Source organism: Musca autumnalis, unplaced genomic scaffold (genome assembly GCF_047663935.1).
Source record: "Musca autumnalis isolate F117 unplaced genomic scaffold, ASM4766393v1 scaffold_5, whole genome shotgun sequence".
Lineage (NCBI taxonomy): Eukaryota > Metazoa > Arthropoda > Insecta > Diptera > Muscidae > Musca > Musca autumnalis.
This window is the reverse complement of record NW_027412088.1, coordinates 31255295-31280321: the sequence shown is the minus strand read 5'-3', so window position 1 is coordinate 31280321 and position 25027 is coordinate 31255295. Positions and strand designations below refer to the sequence as shown.

The 25027-nt window shown below is 36.8% G+C and overlaps 1 protein-coding gene across 22 annotated transcripts in view; it reads left to right on the top strand.

The window, feature by feature from the left end:
- LOC141386613 (snake venom 5'-nucleotidase) overlaps positions 1–19348 on the top strand; it is a 133172-nt gene extending 113824 nt beyond the window's left edge. For all 22 annotated transcript variants that reach the window (XM_073955517.1, XM_073955523.1, XM_073955519.1 and 19 more), the window contains 5 exons: positions 9303–10201; positions 10264–10443; positions 10510–10752; positions 17193–17288; positions 18031–19348. In XM_073955517.1, the coding sequence (XP_073811618.1) occupies positions 9303–10201; positions 10264–10443; positions 10510–10752; positions 17193–17288; positions 18031–18105 (1493 nt within the window). In that variant the 3' untranslated portion in view covers positions 18106–19348. The remainder of the gene's footprint in view (positions 1–9302; positions 10202–10263; positions 10444–10509; positions 10753–17192; positions 17289–18030) is intronic.
- Positions 19349–25027: the final 5679 nt, after the last annotated feature.

Here is a 25027-nt window from a genome sequence, read left to right as displayed (position 1 = left end):
GTAGTTGTTGTTTCTTTTTTGTCCGCGCTTTACCAAAAAATGTGCGCAAATGTTTACTGTATTCTCAGGTTAAGTGTTATGTCCTATGGATATAAGGATGGTTTTCCAACTTCGCAGAGTGTCCTTGTGTTAGCTGTGGCATTTCTTTAGTTCGTAATCTCTCGTACGAAATTACCGTAAAGAAAATTCTGTTTTTGGGCTCATCCATACTCTTTCCTCTCCGCCTGATAAGCCTAATAATATATCCTCAGCCTTTAGGCTAGTGTGAGTATGTGCACTAGGGTGATAACTTTTTGATTTTATTTCAAAGGTATATCATTTTGAATCGAAAGTATCTTTTTGGAAAAAACTTGGAATTTCTGAATTTCAATTGGGTGAACACGTAGAACTGAAAACGCTCGTAGTTGCTGTTGGTGTCCAGAAATAATAAACAATAAGAGATACAATAGGCAGCTATTTTATTCACATTAATGTCTTTACATGGCAAAGAGTATTCGAACTTAGGTTTTGGTGGTCCTCTGCTTTAGAAAGGATACACTTGGACTTACATATATATTATCTTCAAGAAATGTTAATATGTTTTGCCTTATTACGTAATATTCCCTGCGTTTAATTTATTCTATTTTGCCTGATCATACATTAACATTTGTGGCAATACCTTCGGTGACATTAGACTTCTCATCAAGCAGAACTTTTTCGGTAGTTCCCTTATTTTCATTTGAAGAGCTGGTATCAACATCCTTTTTATCTGCGTCCAATGTATCAGTCTTAGAATGTTTATGTTTTCCAAAATATTCTTCATCACTATCAGCATTTGGATTGACATGCTTTTCTTCCAGAGGATTTGCTTGTTCATCCTTCTTTTCCATATTGTTTTCATGATGATGACGATGTCCATGGTGATGATGATCACCGCCATTTTCCTTGGATTCAGTTTCATTCTTAGCTTCATCAACATTTGTCTCATCCTTAGCTTCATAATGATGTCTATGGTGATGGCGGTGGTGACCACCATGGCGACCATGATGATGGCGATGATGATGATGAGATTCTTGGTTGTCATCTACACCTTGATTTTCCTCACTTGTTTTATCATTTTGATTTTCATCTTTGTTATCAGCTACTTCAACATTTGTCTCATCCTTAGATGCACTATGATGTCTATGGTGATGATGACGGCCACCATGGTGACGATGTTGAGATTCCTGATTTTCCTCAGTACCATTCAAAGCATTTTCGTCGTGATTTTCTTCACTTGATTTTTGGTGATTGTGTTCCGAATGCTGCATGGAATGTCTTGAATGTTTAAAACGTCCCCAGAAACCATGATGTCCCATTTGATTTTGAACTTCCTTATTGTCACCGCCAACAACTTTTGCCAGCTCCTCCTCACTTTCCTTTTCTTTTTTGTTATTTTTAAGAGCGATTACCGGTTTAACCAGGGCTTTGGGCTGATCTACAACAGATTTACGTAGGCCAAAATGGTGAGCACGTCTCAAATGGGTCCATGGGTTCTAAGGCGTCTATGATGTGTTATAGAACCACGATGGCGATGTAATCCATGTAGTCTACCATGTCCAGATTTTTCACCATGATGCCCAGTATGGCTTCTCGCCTGGCTTATTACAACCAAGGCCAGCAACAGGAAGAGTATGGGAAGGATTCTCATTTTATTAATTTACTTAAATTTCACTTTTATTTATTTTTGAAAATAATTTTAAAATTTCTTCTGCAAATGTGAAATTCTTTGTTTAGCTCTGAATCACTTTTTATTTTTCGTCGCTTCTCTCTTAATCCGTCTCCAATGAAATGTGGCTTTGCAATCTGACCAAAGCTTATTATATACTGCCCACATTTCAAAATAAAATTATGTTGAAGACGTGTAGGCTTGAACTTCTACAGCTTTGATTTCTTATCAGTAGCGGTGACTTTCTTTTCATCTTCTTGTTGTTCTTCTTATTCTCGTGGATTAGAATCAAAACAAAAACCTCAAAAGTTGCGCATAGGTTAAATATTCTCGGGGGATTTTTTTTTTCTAATGGCAATTTTGGTTGTTTACAGCTAGGAACCCAAAACATGAACTTTAACTTGTCTTTCATGAAATTTCATCAGAATATCTGCTGTGAGGTGGTGTTACATTTATCAAAATTGTGCCGCAAAGAATTCAGAGAAAGAATACGTAAAGCTCACTCAGCAATTAACGGCATATAATTATACACAATTATTTTTATCATATGTAACGTTGGACCTCACTTTCTAGATCATAAAGATACCTCCTGACATGCCTGTGAGGGGGGCGTTTCTTATTCAGCAAGTACTACAATGAGTGCATGCAACTGAAAGAATCTTTGTCTCCTTATGTAGATGTCAGCGCGACATTGAAGACATCAGGAGACACCCTGTTGCAGTTCTCAGCGCGTCATTCTGACAGGTTTGAATATTTTTCCATTGCGTTGCACCGGCCTATCGCGCTATATGTGGTCAACATGATTTCTCTGCCGGCTAGAGACTTGAGCATCTTGTCCTCACATCTCAGCTTGTCGCAGATAGATGTGGCATGCACGGACGTCGTGAACATGCTGGCGAAATGTGACACCCAGGAATCTGAGGATAGTTAGTGGTCAGAATTCCGCTACCATCGACCATGACATTCAACTCAGTGCTTACCTCTGCAGTCCTTGTGGTGATCGGAGTGACCGTAGATTTAGTGGCGGATATTTGCATATTCCTCACATGGAGAAGGTGGTTAGATGAGTCAAATAGGAATTCAACTCTTCACAAATGACATCAGAGAAGCTATCTGATGCAAAGATCGTACAATCATCCACATACGCTACGATTTCAATGCCGTCTGGAGGGGTTGGAATACAGGAAAAGTGGATGTTAGACAGTTCCGGAGATATCACCCTACCATGGGGTACTCCATGTTTCACTCTAGGGGCTTCGGCTTTTTGTTGCTGAATTTCACGTTCAAACTTCGTCGGAGGGTTGTCTGCTTAATGTCTGAGGACAGCGTGGAGTATTTGACAGTATCAAAAAAATTTGATAAGTTGGGCGCCACTAACACTGGAGGGGTTGCAATACAGGAAAAGTGGATGTTAGACAGTTCCGGCTATATCACCCTACCATGTGGTACTCCATGTTTCACTCTAGGGGCTTCGGCTTCTTGTTGCTGAATTTCACGTTCAAACTTTGCCGGAAGGTTGTCTGCTTAATGTCTGAAAGCAGCGTGGAGTGTTTGACAGTATCAAAAAATTTGACAAGTTGGGCGCCACCAACACTGTCCTATCGAAAGGCTTGTTCTGGTTGAATCTTCGAATATTTTTTTTTCCACACATATAATTGATTATCCAAGGCTTCAAAGTAGACCAGAGGCTGGTCTGTTTAATGCCCCCAAACAGCTTGAAGTAATTGGCAGTATCAAAAGCTTTTTATAAGTCGGGCGCCACCAACCCTGTCCGATCGCACGGCTTGGTCTGGTTGAGTTCTAGACTAATATGTGTGGAGATGCGCTGCACGCCATGTGTCGTGCTGTGTTGCTTACGAAATCCATGCTGATAATTGGCAACTGGATAGCTATTTCTGATGCTGGGGAGGACTAAAGCCCCAAGAGTCTTTGCTACGGGCGACAATATCGAAATGGATCTATACTTCACTCTGGCTAATATGTGTGGAGATGCGCTGCACGCCATCTGTCGTGCTGTGTTGCTTACTGAATCCATGCTGATAATCGGCAACTGGATAGCTATTTATGATGCTGGGTAGGACTAAAGACCCAAGAGTCTTTGCTACGGGCGACAATATCGAAATGGGTCCGTACGGTCTCTTCACTTTTGCTGGCATTGTGGCCTGGCTTCAGTTGGGGGACCAACCAACACATTTTCCAGATTTCGGGAACGCTGTGGGTGGCTAGCGACAGGTTGAGAACTTGGATAAGATACTCAACTCACGGTTCATCCAGCTATTTTATCACTACCATGAAGATTCCATTAGGGTCCAAAGCATTGGATGATTTAGCGTTCCTGATTGCATTAGCAACAGCGGAGGTTATTCTGAACGTAAATTCTGCGTGGGTTTTCTCACTCTCTCCCTTTAATTGGAAAGGCGGAAAGACCAAACTCACGGTAAATTTTCGTTCGGAATAACTCCCATCATCCATTGTAAATTGTGGTGGTTTATCCGCGGCAGATAGAAATCTAATGCGACGTAGTATTCTTCTCTTCGCCCTGTCACTCCCGGGGTGCTCGACAAGTTGTCAATGGATCCAGAGCTCCCATTTTCTCGTTTTTACTCGCGAGTGAAAAGTACTCGCAGGGGGAGTGCTCGAAGAGTGCGAGTAAAAAGTCCGGTTTGCTCGTTTTTACTCGCGAGTGAAAAATACCTGCGAGTGGGAGTACTCGAAGAGTACGAGTTTTACAAGAAGTTTACTCTTTACTCTTTTGTTTTATTTGGGAGCACTCGCGGGTATTCTTGGTTTAAAAATAAGAGTACTCGAAATAGAGTACGAGTTTACTCGAAGAGTAAAATCGAGTGAAAAAAATATTTTTTTGCCGTTTGTGTGTAGTAGCGAACAGGTTTTGATGTCCCTGTGGACTGAATATGGAAAGAGCAAATTGTTCGGAGATTCAGAGGAGGTTGTTCCGAAGTTCGGAAGAGGGTGGTCGGAGGTCCAGAGGAGGTTGTTCCGAAGTTCGAAGGAGGGTGGTCGGAGGTTCAGAGGAGGATGTTCCAAAGTTCGAAGGAGGGTGATCGGAGGTCCAGAGGAGGTTGTTCCGAAGTTCGGAAGATAGTGGTCGGAGGTGTAGATGAGGTTGTTCGGAAGTTCGGTGGAGGGTGGTCGGAGGTCCAGAGGAGATTGTTCGAAATTCGGAGAAAGGTGGTCGGAAGTCCAGGGGAGGGTGGTCGGAGGTCCAGAGGAGGTTGTTCCGAAGTTCGAAAGAGGTTGGTCGGAAGTTTTTCGGAACTCCGAACTCCTTCCTCCCACTCGTTTTTTCTAGCAGAACTCGTACTCTTCAAGTACTCGTACTCGCAAACACTTTTCACTCGCGAGTAAAAACGAACAAGTCTGAAATATGCTTCGCGAGTAACGAGTAAAAATAGAGTATACCCGATTTATTTTTTTATAATCGCGCGAGTACTCCCGCTTAACTCGCTCGAATTTCACTCGCGAGTAGAATTCTAGCGAGTATTTCGGAGCTCTGTTCGGATCAGTCAGCGTAATGTCGCCAAACGTGACTGAGTTCCTATCTTTCTTCCCTGTTTCCAGGTTTCAAGAGCGACTTAACCGTTGCCTACTATTTACTTATTTCGGGTCCAATGTTGCAACTCTTCAGATGCTTTAGCCAATTGATCCGCTTATGATCACCGACCAACCTGTTAACTTCCAGTTTCAGCTCCCTGATTTCCTGCGGTCACTGAGTTTGGCACGACGAAGCTCATCACGTTCATTTGCTAATGCAGTCGCACCTGCTGGGAAATTTGGTCTCACTTCGGGTATTCGTTAAGCAGTTATATAGCGTTGGGCTGCAGCATCTGTGATTATGTCTTGGAACGTCGTCTTTGCCACCCGAACTTCAGAGGGGTTTGACAGTTCTCTGAAGCGGCGACTGGTGAACTCTCTGAAACTAGGCCAATTAGCTTTTCCGTGATTGATGAAAGTGCGGAGTTCAGAGGTGATGAAATCGGGCCGTCTCCTGATGGAGACAATTATGGGGAGATGATCTGATCCAAGAGAAATTACGAGTTGCCAGATGATGTAATTTGTCCGACACAGATGATATAATTTGTCTGGCGAACTGTGACACTCTCCGCTAATTCTGGTAGGGGCGTCCTCATTGACTCATTGAAACGTAAAGCTATCAATCTGCTCAGCGAGCACTATACTCCTCTGGTTATGCCGTAAGTCATGATAAGCATTAAAGTCCCCTTAGACCTGTCGGTTATGACCCTCAAAAATTAGGCTAATGTTAGACCTATAACCTGGAGTACAACGATTTATCGGCGGAATGACGTTATGTAACTCTACATCGGCAGTTCCACACATGATGTCCTCATTGACCGTGCAAACAGTAGAGCTATCAATCTGCTCAACCAGCACTATACCAGACCAGAGCGGTCATTTCCGAGGACCGAATGCCACAAATCATGATGAGTTTTAAAGTCCCCTAAGACCAGTTGGTTATGACCCTCCAAAAGCGGGTTAGGTTAGGTTAGGTTTGGGGATGTGCAGCCACTAAATTGTGACTGCGTCACTCGGAGACCTTCCGGTCCATTGTGATCATCTAGTAGAGAGAAGAGGGAAAAGCTGTAAAGAAAAGAGGAGATGGAAAAGGGAGGAGAGAGGGAAGAAATAAAAAGAGGAAGTTATTAAAAAATAAAGAGCAAATAAATTACAGGAAGTTTATGAGGGGAGGAATAGTTTTAGAGAAGGGAAAAAATTTTTCTTTGATGGGAGGCAGAATATTTGAAAAACATAATTTACGCGTTCAGGTTGCGCTGTCCCAGCCACTTCAGATTTTTGATGATGTTGTAGATCACAGCAGGTTCCACAGTTGAGTAGAAAGTTAGACACGGTGGAAAGTGAACACCTACTAACCTACATATGTCGTCTACGAGCCAGGGCTGGACAGCGACACAGGAGGTGCTCTATCAACTCCTCCTCATCCTCACATAGTCTGCAGTAGTCAGTAAAGGCAGTTAATGGTAAAGGCCCTGATATAGCAGTGTCCAGTAATGACTCCCGTCGTTACTCTAACTTCAGCTTTACTCAGGTTCAACAGAGAGTTCGTTCTTGTGACTGACAGAGACGGCCATATGGATCTTGCCACAATGCACCTAGGTTCATTATGCCACAATTCACTGGCTCTTTCGTCAGAGAACGCTTAAATTTTTTGGAAGAAATGACAAATGGGTGGTTTGATGGAGTCAGCGATAGCTAGATCTGTAGACTGCGATCCTCGTCTTGCTAATTCATCTGCTCTTTCATTACTCATATAGTCGCGGTGTCCTGGTACCCAGCATAACCGAAAGCCGTTAGTTAGCGTTCCCAAGGCTGATCTACACTTAAGGACGACATCGGATTTGATGTTGCAGGATTTGATGGTTTTAAGAGCTGCTTGACTATCCACAAAGATAGTCACCGGTTCAAAGATTTCTGCATCCAAACTTTTTATCAATTCCGCTGCCTTCCAAATCGCGAAGATTTCAGCCCGGAAGGCACTACATTTGCTGTCTAGCCTGTAGGTGTACTCAAGAGATAGCCTTTCACAGTAGACGCCAGCCCCGGTACCTTCCTCCATCTTGGAACCGTCTGTATAAAAAGCCAGACCGTCCAGAGGGGGGTACTGCGGTTCCAGTCGTCTCTACTAGGTATAACGACGTCTATATCGTTACTGGTGATATATAGTCGCTCAGTTTCCCGTATTGGTTCACATTTATACCTGATTCTTTCAGGATGCAACCATGCCCATAGGCACAACCGCGCTAGAGATCTTGTTCATGCAGCCGTAGGATACTGCGAGTTGCCTGACACTTAATGCTGAGACTCAGTGGCTTTAAGTTCAGCATTGCGTTCAGAGCAGCCTGGGTGTGCTCCTGGTGGCTCCAGTTATGAGAATCGCGGCAGCTCCTTGCACTTTGTCAAGCCTACTGGATGTCGATTTTTGGCGCAGTGAGTGCCACCAAACAAGAGAACCATAGGATAAGATGGATCTAACCACGGTGTTATACAACCAGTGTATAATCGATGGGTTTAGACCCCAACTTTTCCCAATAGAATTCTTACATGAATAAAGTGCAATCAATCCTCTCTTCTCCCGCTCCTCAGCATTCCTGTTCCATCGCAATTGACAGTCCAGGATTGTGCCAAGGTACTTTGCCTCGGGCGAGAGTTGAAGCTGCACTCCATCCAGTGTTGGTGGTTCAAATACGCCGAGCTTACGCTTTCTCGTGAACATTACCAGTTCTGTCTTGGTTGGGTTTACTGCAAGGCCATTGACCTTAGCCCAGCGCGACAGCGTCGATAATGCTCCCTGCATAAGCTCCGAAATGGTTGACGGAAACTTACCGGAAATCAGTAGTACTACGTCGTCCGCATAGGCAACAACTTTTATACCTTGATTGTCCAGGTCATTCAAAATATTGTTTATAACAAGTAGCCACAGTAACGGTGAGAACACCCCTCCTTGGGGTGTGCCTCTAGTTACTGTTTTCCTAATTTTTGTCTCCCCAATGCTGGAGTTTAAAATTCTGCTTTCTAGCATATTATTTATCCAACAAGTTAGAGGTTCAGGTGTGTTAACTTTCTTAAGTGAAAATTTTATGGACTCAAGTTCTATGTCTAGAAAGGCAGCCAAGGTAAAGTTTGAGTTTTCCATATTCCTCTCAATGAAGCCAACCACCTCATGCAAGGCAGAATCCACAGATTTGCCTTTGATATAGGCGTGCTGTGAGTTGCTTATAGAGGCGGTGTCTACATGGCTCCTTATCTCCAGATCGATCGATATAGCCTACAGTACAGCTATTTATATATCGGCAGGATGTATACGACAGCTACTCCTTTAAATTCCATGAACGCAGGTCATTAGAGCCAGGCTCAAGCAAGTTAGGTCTGTATTGAACAGACTGGTGCAATAGGAATGCTAATCCCGCACCTGCACTTCTGGTGCAATCCTTCCTAAGTACGTTGAAGCCATCACAACGCCTAAACCGCCGCGACCATAATATTCTTCCGACTCATAAAATCCACTATTTCCTCGATCTTACCTCGAAGTCCATTGCAATTCAGTTGCAAAAAGGATGCATTTCAGGGACTGGAACAGCAACGCTGGTGTTAAGTGCTGCGTGTACGGCTGCTGTTGGCAGGACTGCGAGGGAATCTCGTATTCTGATAACTGCGACGACTCACTTGGGGCTGTGTTTACGCAGCGTGCAGCAATATAGTCACTGTCGTAGTCTCTAACTTAGACAAATCCAAAGATGCGCCCACTCGCGGTATCTATTGCTTCTCACCGAAGTTTGTTTAGGTGTGGTGGAAGCGGACGTAACAAACTCCTCCTCCGTATGTGCTCGGACTAAAATAATCCGGAGTAGGCATTCCGTGATATGCTTCTTAAAAATACAAACATATGTATGTACACTGAGGTGGCAGCCGCTGCCCGGAACACGGGTGTTATGTGGTTTCGGGTCAAACTTGTATCGAAGTACGCGCCGCCTGGGTTCATTTAATGATTACTTGTTCTCCCCCGACAACCACTGAGTACCAACATTTTAATAACTTTCTTTCCCTTTCTATCTTCTTTCAGATCACGGCCTCGACGTCCTCGTCGAACTCATCAAAAAAACCAACTTCCCATGGCTAATGTCAAATGTCGTAGACAATGAAACGGGACGGCCGTTGGGTGGTGGTAAAATTTCCCATTACATTTTTCACAATCAAATTTCAATCGGCCTCATTGGCTTGGTCGAAAAGGAATGGCTTGAGACGCTACCCACAATCGATCCCAAAGAGGTAACCTACATTGATTATGTACAGGCTGGCAATAAGCTGGCCGAAGAATTACGTAACGAAGGCTGTGAACTGATAATTGCCCTGACGCACATGCGAACACCGAACGATATTAATTTGGCCGAACATTGTCCCGGCATAGATCTCATCTTGGGTGGCCACGATCATGTCTATGAAATCAAAGATGTCAATGGCATAAAAATCATTAAATCCGGTACAGATTTTCGGCAATTCTCTAAAATCACAATACACAAGGAACGCGATGAAAATGGCAAGCTAAAAATCGATGTAGAACCGGTTGATGTAACGGCAAAGTATGCCGAGGATGAGGAGCTGAAAAAAGTATTGGCAACATATTCAGAAGTTATAGAGGCTAAAATGACTGAAGTTTTGGGTACCTTTGGTGTTGAACTGGATGGTCGGTTTTCCACAATACGTACCCAAGAAACGAATTTGGGTGATTGGGTGTGTGATGTGGCATTGGCGGCAACGGGGGCAGATGTGGCTCTAATAAATTCGGGTACATTTAGATCGGATCAAATACATCCGCCGGGTCCATTTACAATGAGAGATCTGGTGAATATTATACCAATGCGGGATCCTTTGATTTTGTTGGAAATCACAGGCAAATGTTTATACGAGGCTTTAGAGAACTCAGTATCAGGCTATCCTAAACTGGAGGGTAGATTTCCTCAGGTAAAAAAGTGTTGTTTTATTTCTTTTTCCACTTATCTAATATATTCTTCACTTCATTTTAGGTATCTGGTGTAACATTTGCCTTTGATCCCTCCAAACCCCCGGGTCAGAGAATTGATCCCCAACTGGTGCAAGTGGGCGATGAGTATCTAAATATGGAACAAAAATATAAAATCTGTATTAAAAGTTATATTTATAATGGCTGTGATGGTTTTACCATGTTTAAGGACGCTAAAGTATTGGTAAGTTTATTGGAAAGATTATGTTTCCGTGCCTATTTGTTACTGATTTGTGTTTCTTTATCTTAGATGGATGATGATTCCTGCCCCGAACTGGGTCTAACCGTACAAAATCACTTTAAAGCAATAAATTTACGCACCGGCAAAGGTGGTCATCACACCAAACATCGACAATCATTGGTAACGTTATCCCGCCGCCACAGTATGGTCCAAATGCTGGACAATCTTGAGTTGGATGGTCCATCGCCGATACGCAAATTATCCGGACATCAAACAAAATCAATAGACTTATCGAATACGAATTGCTCAAAGGTAAGAATTCTAGGAAAAATTACGATTTCAGAAAATGTGAAAAATGTTATACACTTTATCCAAATAACGTGAATATGTTATCTATGTTAATCGGATAATGGGAATATGTTATCCACTTTATCCATATCCAAATAAGGTAATATATTATCCACATTATCTATGTAAATAAGGTGAAGATGTTATCCACTTTATCCAAATAACATAAACATGTTATCCACATTATCAGATAACCTCAAAATGTTATCATCATTATTCAAATAACGTAAATGCATATGTTATCCACGTTATTCAAATAACGTGGATGTTATCCACATTGTCTAAATAATGTGGATATGTCATCCACATTATCCAAATAATGTAAATTTGTTATCCGCGTTATCCAAACAAAGGTAATATGTTATCCACGTTATCCAAATAAGGTGAACACGTTACCAACGTTATCCAAATAATGTGCAAATGTTATCCCCATTATCCTAATAACGTGAATATGTTATCAACGTTATCCAAATAAACTAAACATTTTATCCACGTTATAAAATAATTTGAATATGTTATCCGTGTTATCCAGAGAATGCAAATATGCTATCGACGTAATCCAAATAACGTGAATATGTTACCACATCCAAATAAACTTAAAATGTTATCCACTTTATCCAAATAACCTGAAATTGTTATCCGAATAACGTAAAAATGCTGCCCACTTTATCCAAATAACGTGAATATATTATCCATATAACGTAAATATATTATCCACGTTATCCAAATAAGGTGAAAATGCATGTCGTTATCCAAATAACCCCAAAATGTTATCCACGTTATCCAAAATGTTATCCACATTTTCCAAATAGCTTGAAAACGTTATCCACATAACATAAAAATGTTATCCACATTATCAGATAACCTCAAAATGTTATCCGCATTATCCAAATAACGAGAAAATGTTATCCACGTTATCCAAATAACGTGAAAAAATTATCCACGTTATCCAAATAACCTTAACATATTATCCAAATAACCTTAACATGTTATCCACGTTTTCCGAATAATCTGAAAATGTTATCCACGTTATCCAAATAACGTGAAGATGTTATCCTGGTTATCCAAATTACCTCAAAATGTTATCCACGTTATCCAAATAACGTAAAGATGTTATCCACGTTATCCAAAATCTTATTCACATTATCCAAATAGCTTGAAAACGTTATCCAAATAACGTGAATATGTTATCCACATTGTCCAAATAGCCCACCTTATCAGATAACCTCAAAATGTTATCCGCATTATCCAAATAACGAGAAAATGTTATCCACGTTATCAAAATAACAAGAAAATGTTATCCACGTTATCCAAATAACCTGGATATGAAAATGTTTCCACGTAATCCATATTACGTGAATATATTATCCAAGTTGTATACATAACCTCAAAATGTTATAATAACCTGAACATGTTATCCTCGCTATCCAAATAACTTGAAGATGTTATCCACGTTATCCAAATAACGTGAAAAAGTTATCCAAATTACCTCAAAATGTTATCCGCGTTATCCATGTAACGTGAAAATGTTTCCACGTTATTACGTAAATATATTATCCACGTTGTATACATAACCCCAAAATGTTATAATAACCTGAACATGTTATCCACGTTATCCGAATAACATGAAAAGTTTATCCACGTTATCCAAATAACCTCAAAATGTTATCCACGTTATCCGAATAGCCTTAAAATGTTATCCACGTTATCCAAATAATGTGAAGATGTTATCCTGGTTATCCAAATTACCTCAAAATGTTATCCACGTTATCCAAATAACGTCAAGATGTTATCCACGTTATCCAAATAACATAAAAATGTTATCCACATTATCAGATAACCTCAAAATGATATCCGCATTATCCAAATAACGAGAAAATGTTATCCACTTTATCCAAATAACGTGAAAAGGTTATCCAAGTTATCCAAAGAACCTCAAAATGTTATCCACGTTATCTAAATAATGTGAAGATTTTATCCTGGTTATCCAAATAACCTCAAAATGTTATCCACGTTATTCAAATAACGTTAAGATGTTATCCACGTTATCCAAATAACATAAATATGTTATCCACATTATCAGATAACTTAAAAATTTTATCCGCATTATCCAAATAACGAGAAAATATTATCCACGTTATCCAAATAACGTGAAAAAGTTATTCAAATTACCTCAAAATGTTATCCGCGTTATCCATGTAACGTGAAAATGTTTCCACGTTATCCATGTAACGTGAAAATGTTTCCACGTTATCCATATTACGTGAATATATTATCCACGTTGTATACATATATACATACCCCCATTATTATAAGTCTTCTTTTGTTATAGTTTGGATTTACCGAACAGATTTATACCGTTGCGGTTAAACTAAAGTTAAAAGTGATGATGGAATTTCAAGGAGGAGCTTCTTTTCATTAACTTTCAATGTGAAAATTATATTTTTTATGCCTCCAAATTAGTTTATTTTGCATTTTCAAATCCATCAGATAGTAAAAGAACACATGTAATAATGGCCCATATCCTCAAAATGTTATAATAACCTGAACATGTTATCTACGTTATCCAAATAACGTGAATATGTTATCCACATTATCCAAATAACGTGAAGGTGTTATCCACATTATCCAAATCACCTCAAAATATTATCCACGTTATCCAAATAACGTGAAGATGTAATCCGCATTATCCAAATAACGAGAAAATGTTATCCACGTTATCCAAATAACGTGAAAAGGTTATCCACGTTATCCAAAGAACCCCAAAATGTTATCCACGTTATCAGAATAACCTCAAAATGTTATCCACATTATCTAAATAATGTGAAGATTTTATCCTGGTTATCTAAATTACCTCAAAATGTTATCCACGTTATCCAAATAACATAAAAATGTTATCCACATTATCAGGTAACCTAAAAATGTTATCCGAATTATCCAGCTAACGAGAAAATGTTATCCACGTTATCCAAATAGCCTCAAAATCTTATCCACGTTTTCCGAATAATCTGAAAATGTTATCCACGTTATCCAAATGACGCGAAGATGTTATCATGGTTGTCCAAATTAACTCAAAATGTTATCCACGTTATCCAAATAACGTGAAGATGTTATCCACGTTATCCAAATAACATAAACATGTTACCCACCTTTTCATATATCCTCAAAATATTATCCAAATAATGAGAAAATGTTATCAGCGTTATCCGAATAATGTGAAAATGATATCCACGTTATCCGAATAATGTGAAAATGTTATCCACGTTATCCAAATAACGTGAAGATGTTATCCCGGTTATCCAAATTACCTCAAAATTTTATCCACGTTATCCAAATAACGTGAAGATGTCATCCAGGATATCCAAAATGGTATCCACATTATCCAAAATGTTATCCACATTATCAAAATCACCTCAAAATATTATCCACGTTATCCAAATAACGTAAAGATGTAATCCGCATTATCCAAATAACGAGAAAATGTTATCCACGTTATCCAAATAACGTGAAAAGGTTATCCACGTTATCCAAAGAACCCCAAAATGTTATCCACGTTATCCGAATAACCTCAAAATGTTATCCACATTATCTAAATAATGTGAAGATTTTATCCTGGTTATCCAAATTACCTCAAAATGTTATCCACGTTATCCAAATACCATAAACATATTATCCACATTATCAGGTAACCTAAAAATGTTATCCGAATTATCCAAATAACGAGAAAATGTTATCCACTTTACCCAAATGATCTCAAAATATTATCCACGTTAGCCGAATAACCTGAAAATGTTATCCACGTTATCCAAATAACGTGAAGATGTTATTCCGTTTATCCAAATTACCTCAAAATGTTATCAATATTTCGTGAATATATTATCCACGTTGTATACATAACCTCAAAATGTTATAATAACCTGAACATGTTATCCACGTTATCCAAATAACATAAAAATGTTATCCACATTATCAGATAACCTCAAAATGTTATCCGCATTATCCAAATAACGAGAAAATGTTATCCACGGTATCCAAATAACTTGAAAAAATCATCCACGTTATCCAAATAGCCTCAAAATGTTAACCACGTTTTCCGAATAATCTGAAAATGTTATCCACGTTACCAAATGACGCGAAGATGTTATCATGATTATCCAAATTAACTCAAAATGTTATCCACGTTATCCAAATAACGTGAAGATGTTATCCACGTTATCCAAATAACGTGAAGATGTTATCCACGTTATCCAAATAACGTGAAGATGTTATCCACGTTATCCAAATAACATAAAAATGTTATCCACATTATCAGATAACCCCAAAATATTATCCGCATTATCCAAATAACGAGAAAATGTTATCCACGTTTTCCGAATAATCTGAAAATGTTATCCACGTTATCCAAATGACGCGAAGATGTTATCATGGTTATCCAAATTAACTCAAAATGTTATCCACGTTATCCAAATAACGTGAAGATGTTATCCACGTTATCCAAATAACGTGAAGATGTTATCCACGTTATCCAAATAACATAAAAATGTTATCCACATTATCAGATAACCCCATAATGTTATCCGCATTATCCAAATAACGAGAAAATGTTATCCACGTTATCCAAATAACGTGAAAAGGTTGTCCACGTTATCCAAATAACATCAACATGTTATCCACGTTATCCGAATAACCTGAAAATGTTATTCACGTTATCCAAATAATGTGAAGATGTTATCCTGGTTATCCAAATTACCCCAAAATGTTATCCACATCATCCAAATAACGTGAAGATGTTGTCCACGTTATCTAATTAACGTGAAGATGTTATCCACGTTATCCAAAATGTTATCCATATTATCCAAATAGCCTGAAAACGTTATCCACATTATCCAAATAACCCCAAAATGTTATCCACATTATCCAAATAACCCCAAAATGTTATTCACATTATCCAAATAGCCTGAAAACGTTATTCAAATAACCTGGAAATGTTGTCCACATTACCCTAATAACCTGAAAATTGTATCCAAGATGTTATCCACGTTATCCAAATAACATAAAAATGTTATCCACATTATCAGATAACCCCAAAATGTTATCCGCATTATCCAAATGACGAGAAAATGTTATCCACGTTATCCAAATAACGTGAAAAGGTTATCCACGTTATCCAAATAACATCAAAATGTTATCCACATTATCAGATAACCCCAAAATGTTATCCGCATTATCCAAATAACATCAAAATGTTATCCACGTTATCCGAATAACCCAAAAATGTTATTCACGTTATTCAAATAATGTGAAGATGTTATCCTGGTTATCCAAATTACCTCAAAATGTTATCCACATTATCCAAATAACGTGAAGATGTTGTCCACGTTATCTAATTAACGTGAAGATGTTATCCACGTTATCCAAAATGTTGTCCATATTATCCAAATAGCCTGAAAACGTTATCCAAATAAACTGAATATGTTATTCACATTATCCAAATTACGTGAAGGTGTTATAAAATAAATAACCTCAAAATGTTATCCACGTTATCCGAATAACCTGAAAATGTTATCCACGTTGTCCAAATAACATGAAGATGTTATCCTGGTTATCCAAATAACATAAAAATGTTATCCACATTATCATATAACCTCAAAATGTTATCCGCATTATCCAAATAACAAGAAAATGTTATCCACGTTATCTAAACAACCTCAAAATGTTATCCACGTTATCCGAATAACCTGAAAATGTTATCCACGTTATCCAAATAATGTGAAGATGATATCCTGCTTATCCAAATTACTTAAAAATGTTATCCACGTTATCCAAATAACGTGAAGATGTTATCCAGGTTACCCAAATAACGTGAGGATGTTATTCACGTTATCCAAAGTGTTATCCACATTATCCAAATAGCCTGAAAACGTTATCCAAATAACGTGAATATGTTATCCATATTATCAAAATAGCCTGAAAACGTTATCCAAGTTATCCGATTAACCTGAAAATGTTATCCACGTTATCCAAACAACGTAAAGATGTTATCCACGTTATCCAAATAACATAAAAATGTTATCCCCATCATCAGATAACCTCAAAATGTTATCCGCATTGTCCAAATAACGTGAATATGTTATCCACATTATCCAAGTAGCCTGAAAACGTTATCCAAGTTATCCGAATAACCTGAAAATGTTATCCACGTTATCCAAATAACCCCAAAATGTTATCCACATTATTCAAATAGCCTGAAAACGTTATCCAAATAACCTGAAAATTTTATCCACGTTATCCAAATAAACTGAATATGTTTTTCACATTATCCAAATTACGTGAATAAGCTTTGCACATTTTCCAAATAACGTGAATATTTTATCCAAATAATAATTAATATTTTTTTCTTGCAGATGTTACGTCGTGCTTCCCTCGATGATTTGGAACAAGCCAGTTGCCAATTGGCCCCAAAAATACAACATAGAATAATACGCATACAAAACGAAGAGGTAAGTTTTTTACAAAAAAAAAAAAAAAAAAAAAAATAAACGTACATTTGTAAGGTGTCTTAGGTATGTTCGTCTGTTGGAACTACAATAGAGTTCCAATATTTATGATAGAACTTTGAAACTGGCTGAAGAGGTGAAAGAGGATGCAATGGTTAGCGTTCGCTTGGTCATGCTTATAGAAACTCATTACATGTTGGATTCCATTTGCAGTCATGTAGAACTACCTTACAAGTGTTTTTGGGGTGTGTTCGACACGATATATGCTAGGGAGCTCGAAATCAATCCTCAAGTTTTTGATCTTAAGATTTTCACAAATCAGTTCAAAATAGACTTTTGAATTTTTGACAACTTAAAATCCACTGTAATCGAATTCATGAACGATTTTAGTTCTTAAAGAATATTTTATATTTTTTATATTGTTATTTTTTAATTTTATATTTTTGTCATCAGAAAAAAATCGATCACGAAAATTTGACTTTCCATATTCTCAAAAGTTGACTTCTATTTTTAGACTTTTCATCCAAGTGCCTTGTTTTTAGATTTTCACTTCGCTGTTGTCTTGGTCGAGGGTATTAAAGGTTCAGTTTGGCCGAGCTTTATGTCGTTTTAAATGTTTTTTTCTTTATTTCATTGCATTGATTTCCCCCAAAGGATTAGGGACCTGTATTTTTGATTTTGAATACCGTATTTCTTTCGATAGTAATGCAATTTTTCATCATTTTCTTCTTCTTTTCCCTTCCAGCACTATAACCAACTGCTTATGAAAAAGGAGACTTCCATCAAAAACACAACAATCACTGAAGCCGAGGATGAATAATTTTCCATCTGTTTTGATATTCGAATATTATGAAAATTCCATATAAGATAACACAAACACAACTCCTACTCCTTAAACTTAACTATGGCGATATTTATAAGGGAAAAAAACTAAAACAACAACAGCAACAACAAATATGGAATATAACAAAATACACTCAAAACTAAAAAAACAACAACAACAAAAATGTAATGTAATCAGCAACTAAAAATCGTCCTTTGCTAACAGGAAAAAAAACAACAACAACTCGATAGTTAAGGTACTCACAAAAAACTAATTACTCGCGCTCCTTCTCCTCCTCCTTTTGTTTTCATTGTAAAATTAGTAATAAGTATTTATTGAATTTATGAAAATTAATCACAAAACACACACACAAACAAACTAACAAAATGTTTTGTTTAATTTTTAGATTTTTTCTATTATTTTTTAATTCATTTTTATTTATGTTATATTTTTTTAGTTTTTGTTGGGGAGCTGGGTTTCCCCAAATTGAAAGGGGTTAGAATTTGAAGCAAAATTATAAACACAAACGGAGAATAGTAACAATAACAAAATTTACTTGAAAATTTATTTTGAAAATAACAACAATATCCGGGTGTCACGAAATATAGAGATACAAAATGAAACAAAATCTTGAATTCAAAATTTTTTTTATAATTCAGGGAAATTTAATTTGCTATTAATTTTTATAATTTTTTCCACATATTTCGCCAACATCCTTCTTTCATCCTTAAACGTTCTAAAAAAATATTTATAATATTATTATTTTTATTATTAAACCAATTATACACAAATCCATTCTAATGCCTATGTAGTTGTTATTTTTCAATTTTGTTTTACACTTTGTTTACTTTATTTTATTAATTGATATTAAAAAAAAATAATAATGATATTATTGAAAATGCCTTCTTCTATTATAAATATAATTATTTTATGAATTACAACAAATTACACAACAACAAAACCAATGTAAAGAACCTCTTCACACAATTTATGATTTATTTTAAAACAAAACAAAAAAATTATTAAAACAAAAACCAAAAAGCTTTAAATAAATGATATTGTTGATGACGGCAAACAAGGCGAGAGGAGAGTAAAGAATAAGACAAATTAAATGAAATTGAAAAGCAAACAAAACTAGTAAAGTTTAGGCAAAGGTAACAAAAACGACTCTTATGGCAAAAGTTAAAATGCAATGCACAGTTTTTTTTTCGAATTTTTTGTAGCACAAAATAAAAACAAATGCAACTAAAAAAAGATAATGATTTTAGTCATAATTTATTGATTTTATATAGAAAATATATATATTAAAAAAGAAAAAAAAAAACAAACTAAATAAATTATTATTTATGTACATATTTAGTACATATGTATATGTAAAACGCATACGCTCACCCATACTCATAACTATTATAATTACACATACATACATACATTCTATAATTAAAACAAAGAAATAACATTAAACTAAAAACTCAACAAATAAATAAATAAAAAAAAAAACAAACTGTAATGAAATACAAAGACAAAAAAGTTAAGACATACTCAAAATTAAACTAACAAATAAGAATAAATAAAATAAAAATTAATAATGGAAAAATAATTCAAAGATTTTGTTTTATTTTTAAAATGCTTTCGGCGTAACAAAGATCTTTAAAAGGTCTTTTGTCCATCGAATATCGTTAGAAGGACTTCTGTTCTTTAGAACACTTTTACAAGGTCCCACATCTAAAGAAGAGCTTAAGAAGCTACTTTATCTATATAAGAATTTTTAAGGTAGTCTTAAAAGAAATCCTAGAAAATCTTTAAAAAATCTTCTGTTTATAGAAGACCTTTCAAAGGTTGTCTGTCTAACGAAGATCTCTAGAAGAAGATTCTTAAAAGGTCTACTGTAAAGATGGTCTTTTATCAAAAGAAGACCATTAGAAGGTCTTTTGTCTACAGAAGGCTTATTCTTAGAAGACCTTCTGTTCATAGAAAACCTTTAGAAGGTCTTCTGTCAATAGAAACCTTTCGAAGATCTTCTGGCCATAGAAGACCTTTAGAAGATCGTTTAGCCATAGAAAACCTTTAGAAGGTCGTCTGGCCATAAAAAATCTTTAGAAGGTCGCCTGTCATAGAAGACCTTTAGAAAGTCGTCTGTCCAGAGAAGAACTTTAGGAAGTCGAATGTCTATAGATTATTTTTAGAAGGTCCTCTGTCCATAGAATACCTTTAGAGAGTCGTCTGCCTATCGATGACGTTTAGGTCCCTAGAAAATCGTATGTCTATAGAAGGTATTTTGTATATAGAAGCCGTTTAGAAGCCAGGTCCGACAAAGTTTTTTGAGCTACTTTAACAAATTATTACGATTTTTTTCTCTAAAATAATTTTTGTTTTTGAAATTTCAAATGAAAACTGTATATATATTGTATAGATATTGTTCTGAAGGTTCTGTACTGAAAATGTACTTTATCAACAAGTTGTCTGAAGAAATATTTAAAATGTTTTTGTTTGTTTGAGGGAAACTTTCAGTAAAACTGAATTCCTTCCTTATGCCATACCTGTGTTTTGGAATTCGAATTCAAAAGGATTACAAATTTATAGATAGCGGAATCCTATGCAAATGCATATATGGTTAGGATGGTCGTAGAGAAAATCTGATTAGACAGAAACTCGCTTTATTACAAAATAAAACGAATTAGGCCCAGAAATTTTTGCATATTTTGCATATTCTGCAGATCGTGAATATTTTGACATATTTGTACATATCTGCATAAAATGAGCATATGCAAAAATATATTCAAGGATTTGTGGTCTAAATATCCCACCGAAATGGCTGAAATTTGGTATTAAGCCTTCGTTAGGGGTATGCAACTTTACAACTGAAATCTGTCCGCATAGGTCCACGTCTTCATATAACCACCATAGAACGGTACCTCCCGATTTTCGGTATTTTGAAGGTTGTGGCCTCAATATCCCACCGAAATGGCTGAAATTTGGCATATAGGTTTCGTGGGGGGTATAAAACTTCCCACTTGAAATTTCCCGGTGTAGGCTCACGTCGTCATATAGCCCCCATAGAACGGTACCTCCCGATTTTCGGTATTTTGAAGGTTGTGGCCTCAATATCCCACCGAAATGACTGAAATTTGGTATATAGGTTTCGTGGGGGGTATAGAACTTCCCACCTGAAATTTATCGGTGTAGGCTCACGTCTTCATATAGCCCCCATAGAACGGTACCTCCGGATTTCTGGTATTTTGAATGTTGTGGCCTCAATATCCCTCCGAAATGGCTGATATTTTGTATTAAGTCTTCGTTGGGGGTATAAAACTTTCCACCTGAAATTTATCGGTATAGGTCCACGTCTTTATATAGCCCCCATAGAATGGTACTTCCCGATTTTCGGTATTTTGAAGGTTGTGGCTTCAATATCCCACCGAATTAACTGAAATTTGGCATTTTATCTTCGCTATGGGTATAAAACTTTCCACCTGAAATTTGTCGGTATAGGTCCAAGTCTTCATATAGCCCCCATAGAACGGTACCTCCCGATTTTCGATATTTTGAAGTTTCTGGACTCAGTATCCCTCCGAAATGGCTGAAATTTGGTATTAAGTCTTTCTTGGGGGTAAAAAACTTTCCACCTAAAATTTGTCGGTTTAGGTTCAGGCCTTCATATAGCCCCCATAAAACGATACCTCCCGATTTTCGGTATTTTAAAGTTTGTGGCTGTGGTTATACATTTCTCTATTTTATTGTCTTGTCTGAAGAGAATTTTAAACAGAAAAATTGTACACACAAAAATTTTTGTACCTATTATTGAAATATTTGTTGCATAAGAAAATATGTAAAATGCATAAATTTTGCATATGCAAAAATTTATGCATTTTGTATAATTTTGCATATGTCAAATGTTTCGATTGCAATGTAATCAGAAGCCAAAAATATGTCCAGCCTCAAAATTTGACATGAATCGGACCAAAAATAGGGGTTGCATAAAATTCCGCTGTCTACAAATTCATTATTGTGCGGATTAGAAGTACATAAAATGAAGTGTCTATTGGACAATATGTACGACATATCAAGGGTTTTCCGTTGAGTATATCTGGGGTGCCACCATGGCAAAATACCCCTCAGTAATGTTGGCGACATTTCCTGAGTATTTCAGCCATGTAAAACTTCTCTACAAGTGGTGTCTTAGGACACGCCGTTCGGACTCGGCAATAAACAGTAGGTCCCATATCATTGAGCTAAATATGAATCGCGGTGCACTCATTGATATGAGAGAAGTCTCCCTTGTCCCGTATGGGCTGTTTGTGGAACAATTATATTATATCTCGAAAACCAATTAGAAAATTGATTTACTGCCTTATACCCCGGTTAAACTTAACTGGATTAACCCAGTGGGTTTGGATTCCAAATGTCAATTCCATAGCGCAAACGTCAAATAAATCCTCTCGAAATGGGTTAACCCGGCAAAAAAACTCTAGTGTAACCGTACTATTAATCAAAATTTTGTATTCTTATTATACCCTCAGCCTTTAGGCTAGAAAGGGTATATACACTTTCATACGGGCAAAATGTGCCTCATCGAAATAATGGTTTTAGACCCCAAGTATGTTTGGACGACATGTGTTTCAGACAATTTGGAGTCGATTGAGCAATGTGGGTCCGTCTGTCTGGCTGGATGGTGCGCACGAAAACTCTCGAACGGATGAACCGATTCGGTTCAAATTTTGGCTTTCGTAATATATTGTCCAAACTTAGTTTAAGTTCGAAGATGAGCTATATCGGTCCACTCCATCCAGTACCTCCCCCACAAAAGTTCCAAAATGTTCGGAAAATTAGTGTGCATGATAACTCTTGAAGGGAGTAACCGATTTGGTCCATATTTTGCACATCGTGAAATTTCTACCAGACTTAGATGAGGTTCCAATATGGACTCAATCGGCCCACTCCTTCGGGTACCTCCCACACAAAATTTCGGATAAGTTCAGTTTAGGACCTGCTCTCGAATCGCTTTGGTTTTTGTTGCAACAACTTGTATTCATTACAGTACAAGTACAAGTTTCATCAGGCACAAGTCCATACTTCCTGGGAAAATGGCCAGAAAGGTGCAAAAAGCCCCTATGTAACCTTGTGTAGTGGTTGGAGCGCAAGATAACCCACCAACGGATCTGTCGATTCGGTCCAAAATTTGGCCTTCGTAATATTTTATCAAACCATAGTATAAATTCGAAGATGGGCTATATCGGTCCCCCACTTCAAAAATGTTCGGAAAAATTTTGCGCACGATAACTCTTGAAGGGAGTGACCGATGTAATCCATATTTTGCACATCCTAATATATCTACCAGATATAGATCAGGTTCGAATATGGACTATATTTGTCTACTCCTTCTGGTACCTCTCACACAAAATTTCGGATAAGTCCACTTTAAGACCAGGGCCCTATTCCACGAAACAACTTATCGCTTTTCATTTTGCATTTATCAAAAAGTAGTTATTTTGAAAAGTGATAACCTTTTTTTGTTCCACAAAATTACTTTTCAATTTCCCTTGCTCTTAGCAAATTTGTCTATCACTGTTCTTTTAGCACAGTTGTTGTGCTCTCTTGCTCAATTTTTCCGCCATATTGGTAAGTCTCTCTTGCAAAGTGTGAATGATATTTGTTCCACAGAACGTTTTATCATCTTTGCATTATTTTTTACTTGGCAATAACAAATAAGACATGTAAAATTGAGACGAGCGAAAAAATGAAATGAAACTGATATTATTAAAAGTAAATAAAATAAATTAAATTAAACTGAAATAAAATGAAACAAAATAAAATAAAATAAAATGAAATAAAATGAAATAAAATGAAATAAAATGAAATAAAATAATATAAAATAAAATAAAATAAAAAAATAAAACAACATAAAATTAAGTGAAATAAAATAAAATTAAATGAAATAAAGTAAAGTAAATTGAAATAAAATAAAGTTAAAAAATAAATAAAATAAAGTAAAATAAAATAAAATTAAGTGAAATAAAATAAAAATTAAGGGAAATACAAATAAAATACAATAAAATTAAGCGAAATCAAACAAGTAAAAATCGTTATGTTCGGCATAGAGTAATTAGTTTTCTTTCTCCACAAAGTGGAGAAGTTACTTGTCAAATTATAACTAATTCGTTCTAGAAATGTATCTAAAAATCTTAAAATAGCTGAAATCGGACGGTACTGCTATATGGAGGCTATAAAAAACGTAGACCTATATCCATAATTTTTTGTGGAGACGTTTCTTGGTGATTGACTGAATTATACCTAATTCGGCCTGGAAATGTAGCTAATAACCACAAATCAGCTGAAATAGGGCGGAATATTGGGGGCTATAATAAAAGATGGGTCTAAGTCGGTAAGTTTTGGAAGCATATGAAAACTAATTGGTTCTGAAAACGTAGCTAAAAGCCTTAAAATAGCTGAAATCGACGGCACTGCTATATGGGGGCTATAACAAAGCTCAACTTCCAACTTGATTTAAGACACGTGTGAACAGCATTTTATCCCCCTATCTCAACTCGTTCGGAAGAAAGCGTGATTACAACAGACGGACGGATGTGGTTAAATCAACTTAGAATTTTACGCTGATCAAAAATATATGTATATACCTTATAGGGTCGCAAATGATCATTTCGATGAGTTACAAATGAAATATTATGGTGGAGGGTATAGTAATAAATAAAAATAGTCTCTTAAATAGAGTTTAGTCTAAATGTAAAATCGAGAAACATCGATTTGTGAGGTTGTTCGCAGGGTGCAAGTTCGGAATGGGGTTGGTCGTAGGGTGGAATTTCGGATAGTGAGAGTTCGAAGTAGGATGGTTGATTCAGAGGGTAGAAGTTCGGAAAAATCTTTACAATTTCTTGTCATAACCGTGTTTTCAGTATTTCCG